The 20,578-nt window shown below is 37.5% G+C and overlaps 1 protein-coding gene across 3 annotated transcripts in view; it reads right to left on the bottom strand.

Annotated features, from left to right (window-relative positions):
* Positions 1-20,578, bottom strand: part of LOC134288911 (uncharacterized) — a 44,799-nt gene that overhangs the window by 12,461 nt on the left and 11,760 nt on the right. Inside the window, exon 2 of one of the 3 annotated variants that reach the window (XM_062854842.1) lies at positions 11,575-12,228. In XM_062854842.1, the coding sequence (XP_062710826.1) occupies positions 11,575-12,037 (463 nt within the window). In that variant the 5' untranslated portion in view covers positions 12,038-12,228. The remainder of the gene's footprint in view (positions 1-11,574; positions 12,229-20,578) is intronic. The other 2 variants (XM_062854843.1, XM_062854844.1) reach the window with 2 other exon arrangements.

Here is a 20,578-nt window from a genome sequence, read left to right as displayed (position 1 = left end):
GTCTTTCGTGTTTGCTGTTCAACATTGCTTTAGAGGGTGTAATTAGGAGAGCGGGGATAAACACGAGTGGAACGATTTTCACGAAGAGATCACTCACGCCTTAGCCCGACCGGTAAGGTAAGTAAGCATGAAATAAGTTTTTGTTTTTGGAAGCAATCAAGGTACTAGTCATAAATTCCAACAATATTTAAGGATCTAACTATAACAATGAAATATTTTCCAATCTCTTTACTGTTTTAACCAAAATTGTTTAAGAATGAGAAAACTGGAATAAACTTCCGCATTATAATTGATTGGATCATAATGAAACATAATAAGACCCCTCGTTTGCAAGTGATTGGATCAAATTTTACTCAACAGCATGTGCTTCATCATTTGATTGAAAATTTTATCGGTTATCTTCCCCACCGAAACAAGGCGTCCATACCGTTTCCCCCACTCAACACAACCAGATTTCCAGATTTGCATTTTATTCTATGCGGCTGCTGTACTGCTCAGATCATAATCATCGTAAAACATTTCACCCTAGATTTCTCCGTTCCTTTTTTTTTCTTGGTGTGGCACCCCATGTGAAACAGTGCTTTCATCTCAGCTGTTGTTTTTTACGACTTTTGATGTCATACCGTGTGTAAGACGAAGCTCACCATTTTGTAAAGATCCTGTTTCAATCGAATCCAAACATGGTCCGGCTGAATAGCTACTCGTTCACCGGCTGAACTAGGTATGCCCCTTCTATTCGCACATCCACCGTTTCAAATTGCCTTCGCCGACATGACAGGCACGTGCATAAGGCTTCCCCCCAAGCTCAACGGTGCGGCGGTGGTATAAATCTGCGCTGCTGTTCGCCACGACCGACCCCACTACTGCCTCAGCCTAGGTGGAAAATGCATATTTTATGCTTCTCGCATTGATGATGCTGAGACTGGTTTCAATGTCAAGATCACAGCAGCCAGCCGGCTGTCAGTTGGATATAGCGCGCGAACGAAATTGGCAGCTGCTGAGATGAAACTTCGACGAAGAAAGCTCTGGGGGAGCATTAGTGGCGGATTTATATCCGTCGGAGGATGGTTATCTAGTTTGTGAATAAAATGGACAAGAAGAAATGCGCATTTCCTAGATGTATTTCAATTCCAGATTTTTCTTGCCAATTTGCGTTATGCGGATGCTGCATTTATACCATCGCCTTACGAAACCAAAATGCATCATACTAAAAAGATTATGCTTTTCAAATGATTTGGATTTGACACATGACGTCATCGAATTCAGGCAAACAGAGAGGAGTAGAGCCAAGGTATTGTGGATGGTGCCTTAATCGGGGGTCAAATTGATCACTTTCAAACAACTTTTGCGGATAACATTAGTTGCAACTCAAATATTTCCAAAATATGTTTTGCTAAAGAAAGTTTTATTGAAATAATCGATTTCCTTTTTTTGATAATGATCATATTTGAACACTTTTGTTGCCGTAGTCGTTAATCAAAACCCGCTAAACTATGACTTTGTGCTTTTAGTAGAGCTTTTTCACTTGAAACCCTGGTTAATATATAACACTTTACTATTACTTCACCTTTGTAAAAGAAAAAATTATAAACTTTTAAAGAATAACTGGAATGGACAAGAAAATTCCTTTTAATTCCACTAATGTGTTTTTCATCGCATAGATAGGCCTATTTCGTCTGCGACTAACAGACTTCTTCAGTGTCGAGTGCTCGACTGTACACAACTTCAGGAGCATTGCCGCAAAAAATCTTCCAGATGATTCACCGGGAGTTCTTTTAGAAACTGCTTGAGGAGTTTTTCCAAAAGTTTTCATGAGGAAGCGGTTATGATAATTCTTTCAGTATTTCTTCTCGTAATTTTTCAGATCGTTGTTCTGGGTCTTTTTACAAAAATTGTTTAAAAAGGTCTTTCAGAAGTTCCTCTGGGAAACATTCCCGGGTATTCTCACGAAAACCCTGAAAAGTTTCTCCAGAAATTATTCCCGATGTTCCATCGGCAAATCAAAAAATAATTTTTCCGGAAGGTTTCCAGGACTTACCGAGGATTTTTTTTTGGGAGTTCTTCTAGAAACATTCTCAGGAGTTCACCAAAAGTTCTGTCAGCAATATCAATAGGAATTTATGCCAGAGTTCCTCCAGATTTTTTGTAATAGTTTCTCGAGCTATTTTTGGAGTTCTTTTAGAAACACTTCCAGGAGATCATCCGAGAATGTTTTTGGAGTTCTCAAGGACTGTGGTATTGAAGGGAATGAAATGACAGACGAGCTTGCTAAAAGTGGTTCCAATATACAGTTTGCTGGGCCAGAACCCCGGACAGAAGGGAATATCAACAGCATAAGGAACGGTGTTATTAACTGAATAATAGAATCGATTATTTTTAAGTTATTAACATAACATATTATGTTATAAACTTATCTGTCATAAGCGGCAAAATAACAAATATCATAACAAAAAAAATGTTCTTGGAAAACCATTTTTATAACTTGTTTTGCTAGTTTCAATAACAACTTCATAACAGTGAATTTGGAAAATATTTCATTAACAAATTTCGATATTAATATGTTATTGATAACACTAGTTTACAGCATTTTTGAACTCGGTAAGCTGATGATCGTTTTTGGTGTAGAATCATGCCCTGAGTTTGAAAACACGAAGGAAAAAATTACAGTAGAGCAGAATTTTTTTCGACTTTCCATACAAGGTTGATGATTTGAAATCGATTTTTGTTCTACTTTTAAGCAAAGTCGCTCACTTCACACATCTCATTCTCCGTAATCAATGCTCCGATTGAACTGAATGTTTTACTGTAACTCGCCTACATATGATATGTCAAATGAACGTTGAGACAAAGTTTTGGATTGTTTTTTTCTTATTGAAAAAAAAAACATTTCTTCATATATTTTTCGAAATTTGGCTAACATTTAAGGAGATTGTCCCTAAAACTCGCCAATATCTTGAATTTCATCAATCTGACGCAAAACCTGAATTCAGATGATCGATTGGTATTGTATTCAACTTTTAATTTATGGAAAAAGATTTGAAATTGGTTGAACAAAACGCAAGATATTTGAATTTCAGTTAATTCCATATTTTCAAAACTCAAAAAACTTCAAACTCGATATTGAGTTTTACAACTAAAACTCAAAAACTGATATACTTAAAATTTTTTGAAGCACGGTTTCGAAATCAAGTGCTAAATTGTGCTTCAAAAATTTTGGTCGTTGACAAAAGTTCACGACTTTCGTTTTATTTTGTAAATAAACTAGTGTAATAATTGGAAAGCAAAATTTGTTATAATATCAAAATCGTAACTAAGAAAAATAAATACGATACTTATTATATAAAATTATTCACTTTGTCTCAAAAAACCACCAATAACATGAGTAACAATACTTTAAATCAGCGGTTTTCAGATCGTGCACCGCGATGCACTTGGTGCACCGCGAAGCCATGACAAGTGCACCGTACCACTTCAGAAAAGTCTTGCATATTTAAGGCGAAACTGGAAGCATTTTCTCATTTTTTCGGTTTTTGATTTTTTATTAAATAACGAAGCAATATTTTCAAAATCGGTTTTTGTGCACATGTAGAGTATAGATCAAGGTATCTCCTGAATTTTTTTGAGGTGGAAAATGTTTTCCGTTTTCGCAGAAACCATTTTTTTGTGAAATTTTGTTCAAAAATGGTTTCTGCAAAAACGAAAAACATTTTCCTCTACAACAAAAATTCAGAAGATACCTCGATCCATACTCTACATGTGCACGAAAACCGATTTTGAAAATATTGCTTCGTTATTTAATAAAAAATCAAAAACCAAAAAGTGAGGAAATGCTTCCAGTTTCGCCTTAAGTTTAAATTTATATTCATTACTCATTCATTACCATTAGAACAACTGAACTATTGTAAGGTACTTCAAAAGATTGAGAGTAATGTTTCCATTATTCCAGCCGGCGAGTTAACCTTGAATCCAGCATAAACCGTCTCAGATATTCGCGAAGAATCATGGAACAAATCTGCCAAATCTTTCCTAATAAATAAATATCATATTTTTCCAAGAACTCATAATGGATGTCCACAAGTACCTACCTTACAAGGCATCTGCAATGTATCTTCAACGAATGCACTGAAAAAAATCTCAGAAAAAATCTTACTTATATTTCTGTGACTTTGCTTAATACCAGAGAAGAAATCTATCACTGATCTCGAAATCAGGTAAACACACAACTCCTTCCGAATTGACAAGAGTACCTGTAAGGAATTTATCAAAAATATTGTCAATATATACCAAAGTTCTGAAAATAAAGCTGCCAAGTGTCTTGCTAGAAATTTTTCAGAAATCCAGTAAAAGTCTTGGAAAAACGTCTATCAATTTTCTAGTGGCGATTTCCTAACCTCAAACCTATCTGTCCAACGAACGTAAATTCTTCAATTTTGTCATCAAATTAACTCGTAATTTGTCGAAAATCACGAGAATTGTCATTTCCGTCCATTTTCAATATGATTCGGATCCTGAATTCTCCGCAAATTCCAGTTTTAGAGTCGTTGAAGAGGTAAAAAGTGAGGTTACGAGACGCTACTGCAGTCTACTTCAGTAGTCTTGGAAGGACTTCACCGAGGTTCTTAAAAACAGAACACCACTAATGCACCTTGGAATTTCTATGAAAAATTCGACAGCTTTTTTTTGACGAATTTGTATTTTTTTTAACAATAATGGACATGTGCACCGCGGAGCGATTTATTTCCAAAAAGTGCACCGCGAGCCGAAATGTCTGAAAACCCCTGCTTTAAATGATCGAAAATACTACATTCAATTTTAAATTCATTCTAAGAAATTTCTTCGAGAGTTCCTCTACAAAATCATTCACAGATTTTCAAAGTAGCATTGTGCAAGTTTGGCTGAGACATCGATTATTGTGAATCGATTTGAATCGGACCACCAATTTAATTGAATGCTTTGAATCGATGTTTTCACATCGATTCGATATTATAAAATGTCGCAGAACCATAAAATGATCAGTTTGCAGCATGATTTATTTGTCTAAATAAATTTAATATCAAAAATTGAGATTTTACATCGCACCGTCTCTGGAGGAATTCCTAGATGAATCCGTGGAGGAATTCCTAAAGAAATTCCTGAGGGAATTCCTACAGGAATACCTGAAGGAAACCCTGAAGGAATTCTTGGAGGAATTCTTGGATGAACTCCTGGAGGATTCCCTAGAGGAAATCCTGAAGAAGAAACATCTTGAGGAATTCCTGGAGGAATTCTTAGAGAAATATCTGGAGAAATTCTTGGAAGAACTCCTTGAGGACTTTTTAGAAAAATCGCTGGAGGAATCCCTGAAGCAATTTCTGGAATAACCTCAGGAGGAATGCATGGAGGACCTTCTGGATAAATTCCTGGAGGAGTCCTAGGTGGAACTCCTGGAGAAATCCCTAGAGGAATTCTAGAAGAAATTCCTCAATGAATCCCTGGAGAAATTTCTGAAGGAATTCCCCGAGAACTATTTCTGGAGGAATTCTTGGAGGAATTTCTAGAGAAATTTCTGAAGGAATCTCTGGAATAACCCTAAAAGGAATCCCTGAAGAAATTTCTAAGGATATTCCTAGAGGAGTTCCCAGAGGAATTACTGGAGGAAACCCTGTAAGAAATCCCGGAGGAATCCCTGGAAAAAATCCTAGAGGAATTCCTGATTAAATTCTTGAAAGAAGACGGAATCCACACAGTTCGAAAGAAACCTGTAAGTTTATGACGGATCGAATGTAACAAAAGGACCCCGTCATATATGATGGAAATTTTTGTGCGATCTTAAAATTCATTGCAGATATCTGTTAGAAAATATAAAGAAAAATTGAGCTCCGAGCGAGAATTGAACTCAGATCCTTGGGGTGTGAGTAGTACGCCCGAGCTCTCTCGGCTATCTCAGCTTGTTGAAAAAGACAGTCAAAGTTTAACTGCTTCTACCATAATGCACGCATTCCCGACATGCTCCGGCTGCTGCAGAGAGTACTGAGAGACACAACGGAGAAACCGCCACAGCTGCGAGCAGCCGTTCGTTTAGCTGCAGCATCATGATGACGAAGAGTGGCTGGCATGATTTATAGCAGATGCATGTAAATTTAAAGCGAATATGCTTTAAAATATGTAAACAAGCCGTCTGACCGGCAGAGGGCTGCTCGGCTGACGTTGAATGTTGGTGATTTACATTTTTCTGCCGCAAATTTCAGTTGATCTTCAATTTACGTGCTGTTTAACTTTAATATTTTTTTGCTGTGCATGGAAGATTTCCTGGAGGAATTGCTGTGTAGCAATTTCCGCTGGAATTCCTGAAGGAGGTTCAGAAGAAATACCTGGGGAAATCCCTGGGCAAATTTTTGGTGGAATTCCCGGAGGAGTTCCTGGAGAAATGCTTGGATGAAATCCTAAAGGAATGCCTGGAGGAATACCTGGAATAATTCCTGGGTAAATCTCAGAAGGATTTCATGCAGGAATCGCTGGAGAAATTCTTGGAATAATTCCTGGATAAACTCCGGGAGAAATTCCTAGAGATTTTTTGGGAGATTGCCGTTGGTGTTGTGGAGGTATTCCTAAAGGAATTCCTGGGGGAATGCTTAGATAAATCCCTAAAGGAATTCCTGAAGACATGCCTGTAGGGATTCGTGGAGGACACTCTAGAGAAATTCCTTGAGGAATCTCTAGAGGAATTCCTGGAGGAAACCCTGCATACATTCCATGGGGAATCCCTGAAGGAATCCTTTGAGAAGTCCTTTGTGAAGAACGACTGGAGAACTTTCAGGAGGAATTCCTGGAGGAATCTGTCGAGGAATTTCTTGAGGTATCTCAAGAGGAATACCTGTAGGATTATTTGGAGGAATTGCTAGAGAAATCTCTAGAGTAATTGCTAGAGGAATTAATGGACGAATCCCTGTAAGAGTTTTTAGAGGAATCCATGTAGGAATTTCCAGAGGAATCCTGGAGGAATTTCCTTGAGGAATTCTTGGAGGAATCTCAGGGAGCATTCCCGAAGAAATCCAAGGATCAATTTCTGAGGAAATTCTAGTAGGAGTTTCTTAAGAAATCCCAGGAGGAAGTACTGATGAAATCGCTGAAACTCCAGAGGAAATCCTGAAGGAATCCTAAAAAGAGTACGCAGAGGAACTTTTGGAGTTATCCCTGTATCGGTAGAGTTCGTGGAGGCATTTTTAAAATAATGCTGGGAGTCTTTCCCGGAAGAATTGCAGAAGGAATTCCCAGTTAAATCCCTGGGGGAATCTTGGAGAAAATTGTTAAGAAACCCCACGATGAATCCCGGAAGCAATCCCATGAGGAATTCCTTAGGGAACCTCACGAAAGCTTTCTTAGCGAATTCCTAGAAGAATTTCTGTATGAATCCCTGGTTAAAATTGAAGAAATCCATGCTTGCAGTGATTTCTAGACAAATTAGAAAAACTTTGATGGACTTCTAATGGATTTTTAAAGAAATTCCTGGATTAATTTTGGAATAAACTCTAGTAAAATGTTCTGAAAGAATTTCTGGAAGAAATTCCTGCAGAAATACATCATAGAACTCCACATGGAGTTATTGGAGCATCTTCATCGGAATTCTGGAAGAAATATATGTAAAAATCATTGAAGAAATCTGCAGAAATTCCTGAAGGAAACCTCGAAAACAGTACATCAACAATCACTGGAGGAACTTTCAAAAACATCCCAGGACAAATCCTCGAAGAAATGTCTGGTGGAATCCCTAGCTGAATTTTAAAGGAATTTCTGGAGGAATTCAAGATGGAATCATTGCAGCAAGCTATGGAAAAAATCCTGGAGGAATTGTTCATACTCATATAGTTCACGAAACTAGAGACAAATCTAAAACAGTCATTTTGATTCCTCAAAACTTCAATGCCTATGTGCATATTTTATATCTGGCACCCACGCCTATTGGACGCAGTGGCCTAATTTCCCCAACAGGGGAGGAAAAAAAGGACTGCTCCAGAAATTCCTCCTAGAATCCCTTTGGGGATTCCTCCATGCAATCATCTGTAGAGAAGATCTCCGGGACTCCTTTAAATGGTTTATCCGGATATTTTCAAGGATTCCTCCAAACAATGTTCCAATAAACCCTCCAGAATCAAACATATCTTCTAAGAGTTCCACCAAGTATTATTACTGAGATTCATCCAGAAGTTCTTTACACCACTTCCTTCTGAAGTTCAAATTCTTTCAAGATGAAAGAGAAGGAACTCTTTCAAAAATTACTCAAAATTATACTCCGGGATTTCACTCCTGAAATTGTTCCAAGATTTCCTACATAAATTTCTCCAAGAACTGTAATAAGGATTCCTCCAGAAATTGCTTCAACTGATTCTTTTTATGCTTTCTCCAAGTGTTTCTTCAAGAGGTCTCTAATGGATTGCTCCGAGAATTTCTCCGGGAGAGATTCTAGAAATAGTTACATGAATACGACCACGGATTTACCCTGAAAACCGTCCTGCAAAGGATCCCTCCAAAGATATCTCCTAAAATCCCTGCATTAATATTTCCGAACATTCCTCCATAATTTCACCCAAAAACACTTCTAAACCTAAAGGAATTACAGGTAAATTTCTTGAGAGAATTTCAAAAAAAAATATTTTAAAGAAATACCAGAGTTATTCTTGGAAGAATTCTAAGAGGGAATTCTCGTAAGAATTTCTGAAAAAAATCTTCGATAGAATTGCTGAGGAAATCCTTGGAAGAATTTTCGGAATCTTTGAAAGAACTACCGATCTATCGATAAAATTTTCTTGAGAAACACCTAGAAGAATTTCTGTAGAAATTCTAAGAAGAATTGCAAGAAATTTTTGAAAAAAAAAACCTGGAAAAGTTTTGACAATTTTCAAAGAATAATCAAACATTCAATTGGAAGAATTTCCGAAAAGAACATAACAGGACTTACAGAAATACTCTACGAGAGTACCAAGCGAAATCCTTGTGGGAAGTATTGGAAAAATCCTCGAATTTTTCTTGAGGAAGCATTTCCAAACAAATTTTAAAGAGAGAATTCCTGCAAATTTTAAAGGGAGAATTCCTGGAAAACCCCTCGAAAGAATTCTTGGAAGGATTCTTGAAACAATTGCTTGAAGGATTTTTACCACTCTTCGTGAATAGAATTAAATAACTCCGTGGAATGATTCTTAGAATAATTCCTGAAAGTTTTTGAAAGGGTTCTAGCATATATTATTTTAGAAGTTCCTGAAATTGTTGTTTGATGAATTCTTGTAGGAATTATTAGACTAATCCCTAAAATAAACCCCTGAATTATGCCAATAGGAATCGCATAACAACACCGGAATGGGTCATTGGAAGAATTCTAGGAGGAGTCCTTGTGCTGCTGCCACTTCACCCAACTAACGAATCGGATTCGTTGGTTGGATGGAGGTTGTGGCTCAACTAGCGGGTTCCGACTGTAGTGGTCTAATAACACTTACCGCGCTCGGCTTAGTTCCATCATGCCGCTCAAAGTGTTGCCACAAATAATGCTAAATTTGCATAACCCGGTTACCTGGCTGGTGAGGCATGGGAGCCTAAGCTTCAACTGTTAATGCAATCAGAGACTACTCAGACTTAGACGTGTGCGATCCTATATATGAAGGATTATCCAAAACGCTCTGGAGAATTCCCTAAGCGCATTTTCATAAGGCCAGTAGGCCTAAGATGCCATTAACAGGAGAAAAATGACAAGATAATATAACCACAGACAAACAGACGTATCACTTGGAACAAAATGCGATAAAAATCATCGTCACGCAAACACAATCGCCCAATGCTAATTATGCTGTGGTACGCAAACCCACTGAGTAGATGGCAGTAGTGAGCAAACGTCAAACAGGTGCAAAAGCGATGCGAGCGCCATGAGCGAGAGATTTGCGAATTACGGTATATTTGAATAATCCGTTAAAAATGGAAACGATGGGAAGTGAGTAGAATGAGACGTCTGTGATAAAATAATATGGTTTATGTAATGCAAAACAATACAACATAACAAAAGAGAACCATTCCAAAACCATTTGATTAAATGTATAGCCGGTAGTGAAATTACAATTAAAAACAATATATTTACGGTAGAATTTATTGTTTGAAACCATACATGTACCATTCAATGTACGGTATATTAAAACCCAGAATAATTCATTTACAATAAAATATATGGTTTTGCAAAAATATATATATATATGGAGAATACTATTTTTTTGTATTGTTACGATAATTATGAGGGATCCTTAGAAGAAGCATTCACAAATATTCCTTGTAAAATTTCCTCGAGATTTTGTTGGGATAATTCCCTAGAAGACTCCTTGAAATAACACCTGGTGGAGTCTTAAGAAAAAAAACCTGAAGATGTTCTAAGAATTCTGTGGGAGTTATAGAAATGATTCCTAGAGAAATCCGTGGAAGTATTCTTGGACAAATCTTAAGAGGAATGTGTGGAACAATCCTTAGAACAATTTCGTGAAGAATTATTAGAATACAGTAATGTTCCGATTTTATCACGGCCTCCGCGCGTCAGTCCATTATTTTTCATTAATTTGCTGTTACATTTGAGAGCAAGTTCTTCCCCCTTCTTTAAGATGAATGTTGAAGGCGCGTTTTGCAACGTTGAAAATATAAAATATGCGTACAGATTTTGTAGAATATCCAAAAGCAAAAGCAGTTTTGAAAAGGGGCGTTATAAAATCGGAACAATACTGTAATCCTAAAAGGAATACTTAGGAGCCGTTCATAAACCACGTAGACTTTGGGGGGGGGGGGGTTTCTGAGATGGCCAATTTTTGGTCTACGTGGTTTATGAACAGCCCCTTAGAATATGGCCTGCAAGAGGAGGGAAATATAGTCGGCACACAGTTCTAATTCGACTGTTATAGCAAAATTAAATCTTGAAATTGCCCTTAACGCCTTAAGGTAGCCAATTTCTTTAGAAATCAACGAGTTCTATCACAATAAATGACCATTTTATTGAAAAAAAAAACAAAACAAGGCTAACTTTTTCTAAAAAATCAAAAATTCACACTCATTTCTAAACATCTATAACAAGATAAGGTAAATAGTTTAAGATCATAACGACGTTTAGAAGTTCCTGAAACGGTACCGAAATATGCAATACCGGGTAGCGATTTTTTTTTTTTTTTTTTTTATTAATGTGTACCTATTTTAACTTAAATGCTAATTCTATACTATACCGGGTAGAGGTGAATAACAAACCAATAACTAAAGAATAACATATTTTCTCATCATATCTTAGTTTGCAATTCTTTAGTTTTTTTATGAATAGTTCAGGATGACACATCAATAACAAAACATGCCATCATTTGCCATCTCGCTCTACCCGGGAAATACTCATATAATTCATCTTTGCAACTCAATTCAAGATTTGTGATAAGATTTTGCCTGTGCTTTTTTTTGTTTTATGTTTTTTTTTTCTAGTTGATTCAAGGATTTCAGCATGTGATTGTATGTAATGTTTCAAAATGTGGTACATAGACTCTTTCAGAATTTTCAAATGAAAAAAGTTGAACCATAAAAATCTATTACACTCACCTTTAGAGTTACGTCGTCTGCTTCGATTGCGTCCTCCCACACCAAAGTCACTGCTCCGATCCAAGTCAAAAATGTCGTTTTCCACCAATCCTTCCATTCCGAAAACTCGACTCCGCCGCCGAAAGGCGGTCCCATTGCGTATGTCGGTGGCCGACTGCAGCAGTGACGACGACGAGCGCGAACCAGGCGAAAACGGGCCTGATAATGATAAATCTGTCCCCCGCGAGACTTGTTCCGCTGGCGTCGTGCCCCAGATGTCATAATTTTTCATCACCGGCCAGGATTTCGCGGCGAGGGACGGGGCCGCCTGACAGCCACTCCGGTGCAGCACCATCATCGACAGCACTGCGGTAACAACCGTCGTCGTCGACACCAGCGACAACAGCGCCGATGTCGCCGCCCTCGGTAATGCAATTAATTCGCGATGATTCACATTTAATTTTGGCATATTTTTCACCAGCATTGTATTTCTGCTCGCTTTTTTCTTCTATCTTTTCTTCCGTGGTTTATCGCATGATTGAGTGCGGTGGATTGCAATCACATGTTTAATCTGGTTCGGAAACTGTGCACCTGATGGATTTACGCGTATCCGGCCGAACACTAATTAATCATTACAGGATACAAGCTGAAAACTGTCCACGATGATTAACAGGTCTGTGACGAATAAAACTACATTTTTTTACTGAACTTGGGTGTCGTCTAATGGAAACAAATTACCGTAAACCGGGGTCAAATTGATCTCTGGGTCGAAATTGATCAGACGGTTTTCTGTTAGATAAAGCATACTTCAAATAGTTTCCAAGTAAATATCGTGTAGTATCGGTTCTCAACTGCACGATACTTGAAAGGAAATTATTTAAAATATGCTGAATCTAACCGAAAAACGTGTGATCAATTTCGACCCGAAGATCAATTTGACCCCGGTTTACGGTACCTCTCACTGATTATGTTAATGAAACCCAAACTGTTTTCACTCACAATTACCGGATAATACCACGTTATTATTCTTTGAATGATGCAAATTTAAAATATCATTGAAGCATTAATTCACGTTTATATTATATGATGCCAAACAAAGCCTGTTTCAGTGAAAATTTTAATTGAAAAGTCCTGTACCTAATGATGTCACATTTGTTTCAATTCTGAATTATAAATCAACTAGACAGCATTGCTTTTGCTCACTATTCTGTCCAAATGTCCACCTAGTTGATGTGAAATATTAAAAGGCCAGTTAAAAAGAATATGTACAATCACCAAAAGTCCAATATTATTTCAGGCTCCATAGAGAAATAAAAATCAAACGCTACCCATAAGTACATGTAAACTGATCCGGAAAAGGATCGGCTTGACAGTGATAATATGAAAGCACGTGAAAAAATAAATCAACAGAAGAGTAAACAAAATGAAATTGCAATACGCACGTGCAACTCGATGCGTTCCTGATTCGTACTTGTGGGTCTGGTAAATATCTGCAATTCTGAACAAATTTACTACTGTGATGGTATAGCACTGGACACACAATGGAATCACGATTCTGGAACAATGATTAATCAAAGCTCACTTTGATCAACGCTTGAGATGCGGCATGGAAATATCAAATTTTAAATAGAGCTAGTGAAATGTTGATTTTAAATCAATAAAGTTAAGAAATTCATTTGAGCATTTATTCAGGAACTTTTCAGGGATTCTTCCAGAAATCCCACAAGGGACTTCACCAGGAGTTTCTCCTTCGTGAATTCTTGCATTGGCATTTTACAGGGTGATGGTTTCAGGGTTTGTTCCATGAAATACTTCAAGAATTCATCCCACGATTCCTTCAGACATTTTTATAGATACTTCTCGATTTCCTCCAGGAATTTTTCCATAGCTTCCTTCAGTGATTCCATTATGTATTACCCCAGAGAATTTTTCAAGTATTCCTCTATGGGTTCCACCAGACATCCTTCCGGAAATTTCTCCTAAGATGTCTATAGAGGTTCCTCCAGTGATTGTTCCAGTTGTTCCAGTGCTTTTTTCGATAATTCCTCCAGAAATTTCTCCAGGGGTTCCCGTCAACAGAAATTCTTTCAGGTATTTCTGTGAGTGTTCCTTCAGAGATTTCTTCTGGGATTTCTCCATATATTCCTTCAAGAATTCCACCAGTGATTGATCCAATAATTTAATCTGGAATAATTCGAAGTATTTCAGCAGGAACATCTTCCAGAAACCCTCACAGGTAATTTTACCAGAGATATGCTAAAAATTAATCCAGGAGTACCTTAAAACATTGTACAAAACATTATTTCGTCCAAAAACTGTTGCGGACATGGATTTCATATTGTTTTTCCTACATAAATTCTTCAAGAAATTTGGCAAGAAAGCTTTCCTGGGATTGCTTCCGAGATTCCTCATGGGGATTCTATGTCATTTCCCGGAAAATCATTTTCCGGAAAGACATTTCCCGGAAAACATTTCCCGGAATGACCCATTTCCCGGAAACCCATTTTCCGGAATGGAACATTTTCCGGAAAACTGTTATCGCTATTCCCAGACTCATTAACCCTCGAGCAGTCGCGTCTTCGACTACCTGCAACGGCACTACGTTCATGCTGTGTATCACAAGCGTGAATTTTTCATGGTGCTTGTACTCAGTACACGACGCAACCGCTCCCGGGTTAAATTTCAACCTTTTTATGAAATGCACAATAATTGGTTGGTATTCATTGAAAATTTAAGCAGGGCTTTGAGCGTTATTTCCAAATATTCGAGAAAACATTAAAAAATATTAGCAGTTATGATGCCAACAGTTTTATCACTACAGTTTAAATGAACAGCCATTGTTTAATGAAGGAAAATTTTCAATGACGATTCTGGCAGCTATAATTCCAAAAGACAACATTCAAAAGAATAGCCTAAACACAAAAGAAAGGAATACAGTAAGGACCTGATTTTGTCAGGCCCATTTCCCGACAATCTCTTTGCTCTCATTATCTTACAGTCAAATTTTAATTAATGTATTATTGTTTATCATCAACCTACAACTGAGATGCAGAACATACAGGGATAAAAAGTTTGGAAAACTGTTTAAGTTTTTGCAGAGAGCAAAATATGTGTTCGGGTTCCAGATTGTTGGGAGTCTTTTAGAGTAAGAGTTGTTAATTCCAGAAGTTATGAAAATTTATTGATATGTCTAAAGGGTGACAAACTGTTGGAATATTTCCTTGCTTGAAAGCGTTTTTATTGCTAGGATCATTTGTCAATTATTGCACATCACTATTTATGATATTTTGCTAATTTTTGTATTTTGTATGTTTTACTGAACCACTTGACACTTCTGTCGCAAAGCCAAAAACAAGCAGATGTGCTTACTAGATAAATATCGGCCTGCTAGGATATGTAGCTTGTGATACCATTCATGTCTCAGGTTCAATACCTCCGCGGTATTGTGCTTCAACCGGCAACTGATAGGATGATGACTGTTATGGTGCTGCAATATTTGCGCAACACAGATAATGAAATGAAAGAGTTTATCCGGTGAGTTTTTTCCCTTACCGCATTTGGATGCTATTTTCATTATTTTATAAGTATCAGACTTTTATCAGAGAAGTAATATTAAATTTGCTTTTGTTTATAAGTATACATATCCTTCATATTTTCTTTCATCATATTTGTACAGTTTGTCACCATGAGTGTCAACTTATAATATAACTTGAAAAATTACAAGCGGACCAAAATAGGGTTCATCTTGCAATTGTGGTTCGTTTTGGTAATCAAGGTTCAGAGATAAATAAGTTTTAGTATTGCAGACTACATCCCAAATTTGACTATCACACTTTTTATGGTTCCCCTAAAAAGTGTGATAAAAGTGCACATTTGCCTCGGATCGTCTCGACGTCTTCGGGGCACTTATTCCTCCATTTACAAGGAATAAGTGCACCGAAGACCTTAATTCGATCCGACGTATCCCTGCGATGTAATCACACTTTGAAGGTGTGTGCACACTATTGTGCCAGTCCAATTTGGGGTGCAGTCAGCAATATATGAAATGACTTTTTGAAATGATCATTTCAAATATCTTTTAAAAATTGCATATTTGCGGCAATTTTCTATTTTTTGTTGTTTTTTTTTTATATAGGCTTATTTTTCTGTACATTTGGGGAAGGGATCATCATATTTTTTCTCGTTTCAGAGAGCGAGTAATGGCGCTTAAACCTAGGCTTTGTAGCCAGGACACATGGAGAAATGCCTGTGCCCCATCCCAGGAGAAGAGACGCCAACTATAACGGAGTGTGCATTAACCTTCTTAGCAGCACCACTCCCAACGATTTTATGCTCATACACTGTTCCCCTAAAACGAAACGGTTGGTACGGTTGTCCCCGTTTCTTCCTTAATTCAATTCAAAAAGGTTTGTCAATCATGTTATTCATAAGTGGATAACCTGATTGCCTTAAGTTTTTGAATTATCTTTCAATCCATTAGTCTGCACAGTGGGCCTGGCCGTTTTAATATTTGTGTCACATCTCAGATGTGCTGCAAATATTAATGCTGACAAGAAAATATCAGAAGCAATTTCGATATTTCCAGGATGCTTTTCAATACTGGCTGTGCAAGCACTAGAATAGAATAGAATAGAATAGAATAGAATAGAGCAAAATATGTGTTCCGAAAAGGGGCTGATAAAATCGGGTCATTTATGTAATATCTGATAAAATGGTAGCGGATGCATTTTTCGCATAGTGCATAACCTGTATACTCTTGGTTTAAAGTTTCCATACTATTTGCGAGCTCTATAGGTGGGTTGCAGATTAGTCAATATTAGCTCAAGCAACGAAAAAGTCGGCTCATCCTTCGACAACACCTCTGAAACCTACACATCAGACGCGACAAAACAAAAATAAAACGTTGAAACGGAAATTTTCAAAAATGGGAAAGTCAAATCTTGAATGACTAATTCGATGAAGAGTATACTGTATTAAATTTATCTGTAGCTCTCACTCTATACCCTCCAAGGATTTCTCCAAGGATTTTCCCAGGGATTCCTTCAGATATTCCTTCGAGGATTTCTCCAGAAATTCCTTTAGAAATTTCTCTAGAAATCCTTCAGGAATTCCTCAGGCAATTCCTCTAGGAAATGATCCAGAAATTGCTCCTGGACATCCTTCAGAAAATATGTCACCAATTTCTCTAGAGTTTTTTTTCCGAAAAATCCTCTGGGGATTTTTTCAGAAATTCTTCCAGGAAATTCTCCAGGATTACCCTCAGCCTTAGGAATTTTTCAGAGATTCCCCAGACGTTTCTCCAGAAATTTCTCCTGAGATTCCTTCATGAATTGCTTCAGGAATTCCTCCAGGGGTTTCTCTACGAATTTCTCCAGCAATTTTCCCAAGGATTCCTCCAGGAAATTCTTCGAAGATTTCTCCAGGAAATCCTCCAGAAGTTCCTCCAAGAACTATTTCAGCAAATCCTCTAGGGATTTCTTTAGAAGCTCTTCCAGGAAATTCTCCAGGAATATCTTCAGGGTTTTCCAGGGATTCTTACAGTTATTCCTCCTGGAATTTCTCTAGAGATTCCTCGTAGGGTATCTTCACAAATTTCTACAAGGATTCCTCCCGGGATTCCTTAAGGAATTCCTTCGTGGATTTCTCCAGGAATTTTTCCAAAAATTACACTAGAAATTCCTCTAGAATTTTCTCAAGGATTTTTTTCAGAACTATGAAAATAATATAAATCTCCCAGAATACCTCTGAAGCTTCCTCTAAAAACTTATCAAGCAAATCTTTTAAGGATTTCTCTAGAAATTTCTCCAGGAATTTCATCATGGCTTCGTCCAGCAATTCCCACAGGAATACCTCTAGGAATTCCTCCACGATTTTATCCAGGAATATCTTCAGGAAATCCTCTAGGAATTTCTCTTGGAACTTCTCCTGAGATTCCATCAGGAATTGCTTCAGGAATTTATCCAGAAGTTCCTCCACGAATTTCGCATGGATTCCTCCAGGAAATCGGTCGAAGATTCCTCCAGGAAATCCTCCAGAAGTTACTCCATGGATTTTTCCAGGAAATTCTGTAGGAATTTCTTCAGAAATTCTTCCAGGAATACCTTCAGAAATTCCCCTAGATATTCCTCCAGGAATTCCTCCAGAGATTTCTCCACAAATTTCTTCAAGTATTCCCCCAGGGATTAATTCAGGGATTCCTTTGAGGATATCTTCAGGAATTCCTCCAGAAATTCTGCTAGAAATTCCACCAGAAATTTCTCAATGGATTTTTTTTCAGAAATAGAAGAGTAACAGAAAAAGAAATAAAACATCCCGGAATTCCTCTGGAGATTCCTCTAGAAATGCATCCAGTAATTCTTTCAAGAATTTTTCTAGAGATTCCTCAAGAAATTTCTCCAGGCATTCCTCCAGGATTTTATCCAGGAACTTCTCCAGGTAATACTCCAAGAATTTCTTCAGGAATTCCTCCAGGAATTTCTCCATGAATTGCTCCTGGACATCCTTCGGAAATTATGTCAGGAATTGCTTCAGGAATTCCTTTGAGGATACTTCAGGAATTCCTCCAGAAATTCCGCTAGAAATTCCTCCACAAATTTCTCAATGGATTTTTTCAGAAATAGAAGAATAATAGATAATGAAATAGAAACCTCCCTGAGTTCCTCTGGAGATTCCTCTAGGAATTCATCCAGTAATTCTTTCAAGAATTACTCTAGAGATTTCTCCAGGCATCCCTCCAGGATTTTATCCAGGAATTTCTCCAGGTAATACCAGTGGAGTCATGGTCGCATTTTTTCCGAAGTCAAGTTCGCAGATTGTGAACAATCCTCGGTACCCATTACGAAATTTATGTTTACCGTCGTGCGGGGTGTCATTGAGCCAAAGTTTGGTGACATTGGGCCATTATTCCGCACGTTTAGAATACGACGAGAATGCATATTGTGTGTTAAACTACTAGAATACATAATTATAAGATACTTTGCATCCACCGTCGGATTCTCTGACTTATATTGAATCCGTGGGATTGATTGACCAATGTCACCTTCTAGGCCCAATGTCACCCCGAACGACGGTAGTCCTTTTCCTGTCAGATCGGTGTAACGCACTAAATATAATTAACACAAAAGGCAATTTACAAGAAAAAAATACACTGTAATGAATATTATTGGGTACCGGACTGGACACACAAAATTTAATGGTTTTCTTTGGTACATCGAGGTCTTGAAATTAATCTATGGTAATACTCCAAGAATTTCTTCAGGAATTCCTCCAGGAGTTTCTCCAGGAATTACTCCTGGACATCCTTCAGAAATTATGTCAAGAATTCCTCCAGGCATTTCTTCAGAGATTCTTCCAGGAAATTCTCCAGGAGTACCTTCTGGAATTTTTCAGGATTTCCTCCAGAGATTCGTCCAGGATTTGCTTCAGGGACTCCTCCAGAGATTTCTCCACGAATTTCTCCAAGGATATTCCCGGAAATTCTTCCAAGGAATCCTCCAGAAATTCTTTCAAGGGTTCTTCCAGGAATTCCTTCTGGAATATCTCAAGAGATTATTTCAGAAATTTCTCCCAGAATTCATTTGGAGATTTCTCCAGGATTTTTTCCAGGGATTGTTCCAAGAATTCATACAAGAAATTTCTCCAGGAATTCCTGCTGGGTCTCATCCAAGAATTATTCCAGGAATTACGCCGGGCATTTGTTCAGAAGTTTCTCCAGGCATTCCTCCAGGATTCTCTCTAAAGATTTTCTCAGGAATTGTTTCAGGGATTCCTCCAGGAATTTCTTCAGAGATTTCTTAAAGAATTTCTCCAAGGATTCCTTCTGAAATTTCTCTAAGATTTTCTCTAGGAATTCCTCAAAAGATTTCTTCTGAAAATGTTCTAGGGATACCTCGCGGAATTCCTCCAAGAATTTCTCCAGAATTTTCTCCAAGGAATCCTCCAGAAATTTATCTTGGATGTCTTCTAGGATTTCCTCATGAGATCTCTTTAGATATTTCTCTAGGTATTTCTCCCATAATTTATACAGGAATTCCTCCAGGTATACTTTCAGAAATTCTTCCAGGGATTCCTCAAGGCATTCCTGTAGGAACTGCTCTAGGGGTTCATCCAGGTGTTTCTTCAGGGATTTATTCAGAAAGTCTTCCAGGATTGCTCCAGGAATTTCTCAAAGGATTTTTTTTCAAAAATTCATTCAGGAGTTCCTCCGGAAATTCCAGAAATCTTTTTAGGGATGTACCCACGAACTTCTCCAGGATAACCTGATGTTTTTTTTTAATTATTTCAAGAATTTTTGGAACAATTCCTTCAGTGAATAGTATTGGAAGACAATTTAAAAATGACTCATACAGGACCCAGGAAATTCTAGGTTAGTCCTCAAAAGAGTTCGTAATTTCCAAAATAGCTCAGCTATATTTTCTCATGAATATTTTGTAGACATTAGCGACAAACTCAGAGCAAAATAATGCACGAGTAAATAAAAATCCTTAATCTAAAATTGGTCACCGCTATACATTTTCATCGTATTGCGTTTAGTTATAAAAGCTAGTAGGTACAAATTTTCTAAAGATGCTTGCCCCCCCTGACCGTAAAGCAGGCTACGCCCTTGGAGCACACAGTTGCATGAGGCTGTGTAAGCATGGCTTTCATTCAATCATTCAAGCACACAAGTTATGCATGTAGATTTGATGACTTATGCTCAAGATAGTTTTCAGAAAACCTTAAACATGAGAAACATATGAAGGTGCATGGTTATTTATGGCTACATTATCCATGTTTGGGATCTTTCAAATATGCCGACTATGGTTAAAAAGAGAGGGGGAATGTAGTGTTACACTCCATTTATTAGGCAAACGAAAAAGCATAGCAGAGAGGGGGAAAAGTATGAAAAATCCGAAAAATGATGGACATAACTTTTGAATGTTTTAAAAAGATTACATTTTGCCCCATGGCAAATGGCCTTTTTTCACCACTTCTTTTTACGAATTAGTTTTTGAAATCACTCAAAATCGACGAATACCCATTAGTT

The sequence above is a fragment of the Aedes albopictus genome, chromosome 2 (assembly GCF_035046485.1).
Source record: "Aedes albopictus strain Foshan chromosome 2, AalbF5, whole genome shotgun sequence".
NCBI lineage: Eukaryota > Metazoa > Arthropoda > Insecta > Diptera > Culicidae > Aedes > Aedes albopictus.
The sequence above is the reverse complement of the archived record's forward strand: the minus strand, read 5'-3'. Positions and strand labels throughout refer to the sequence as shown.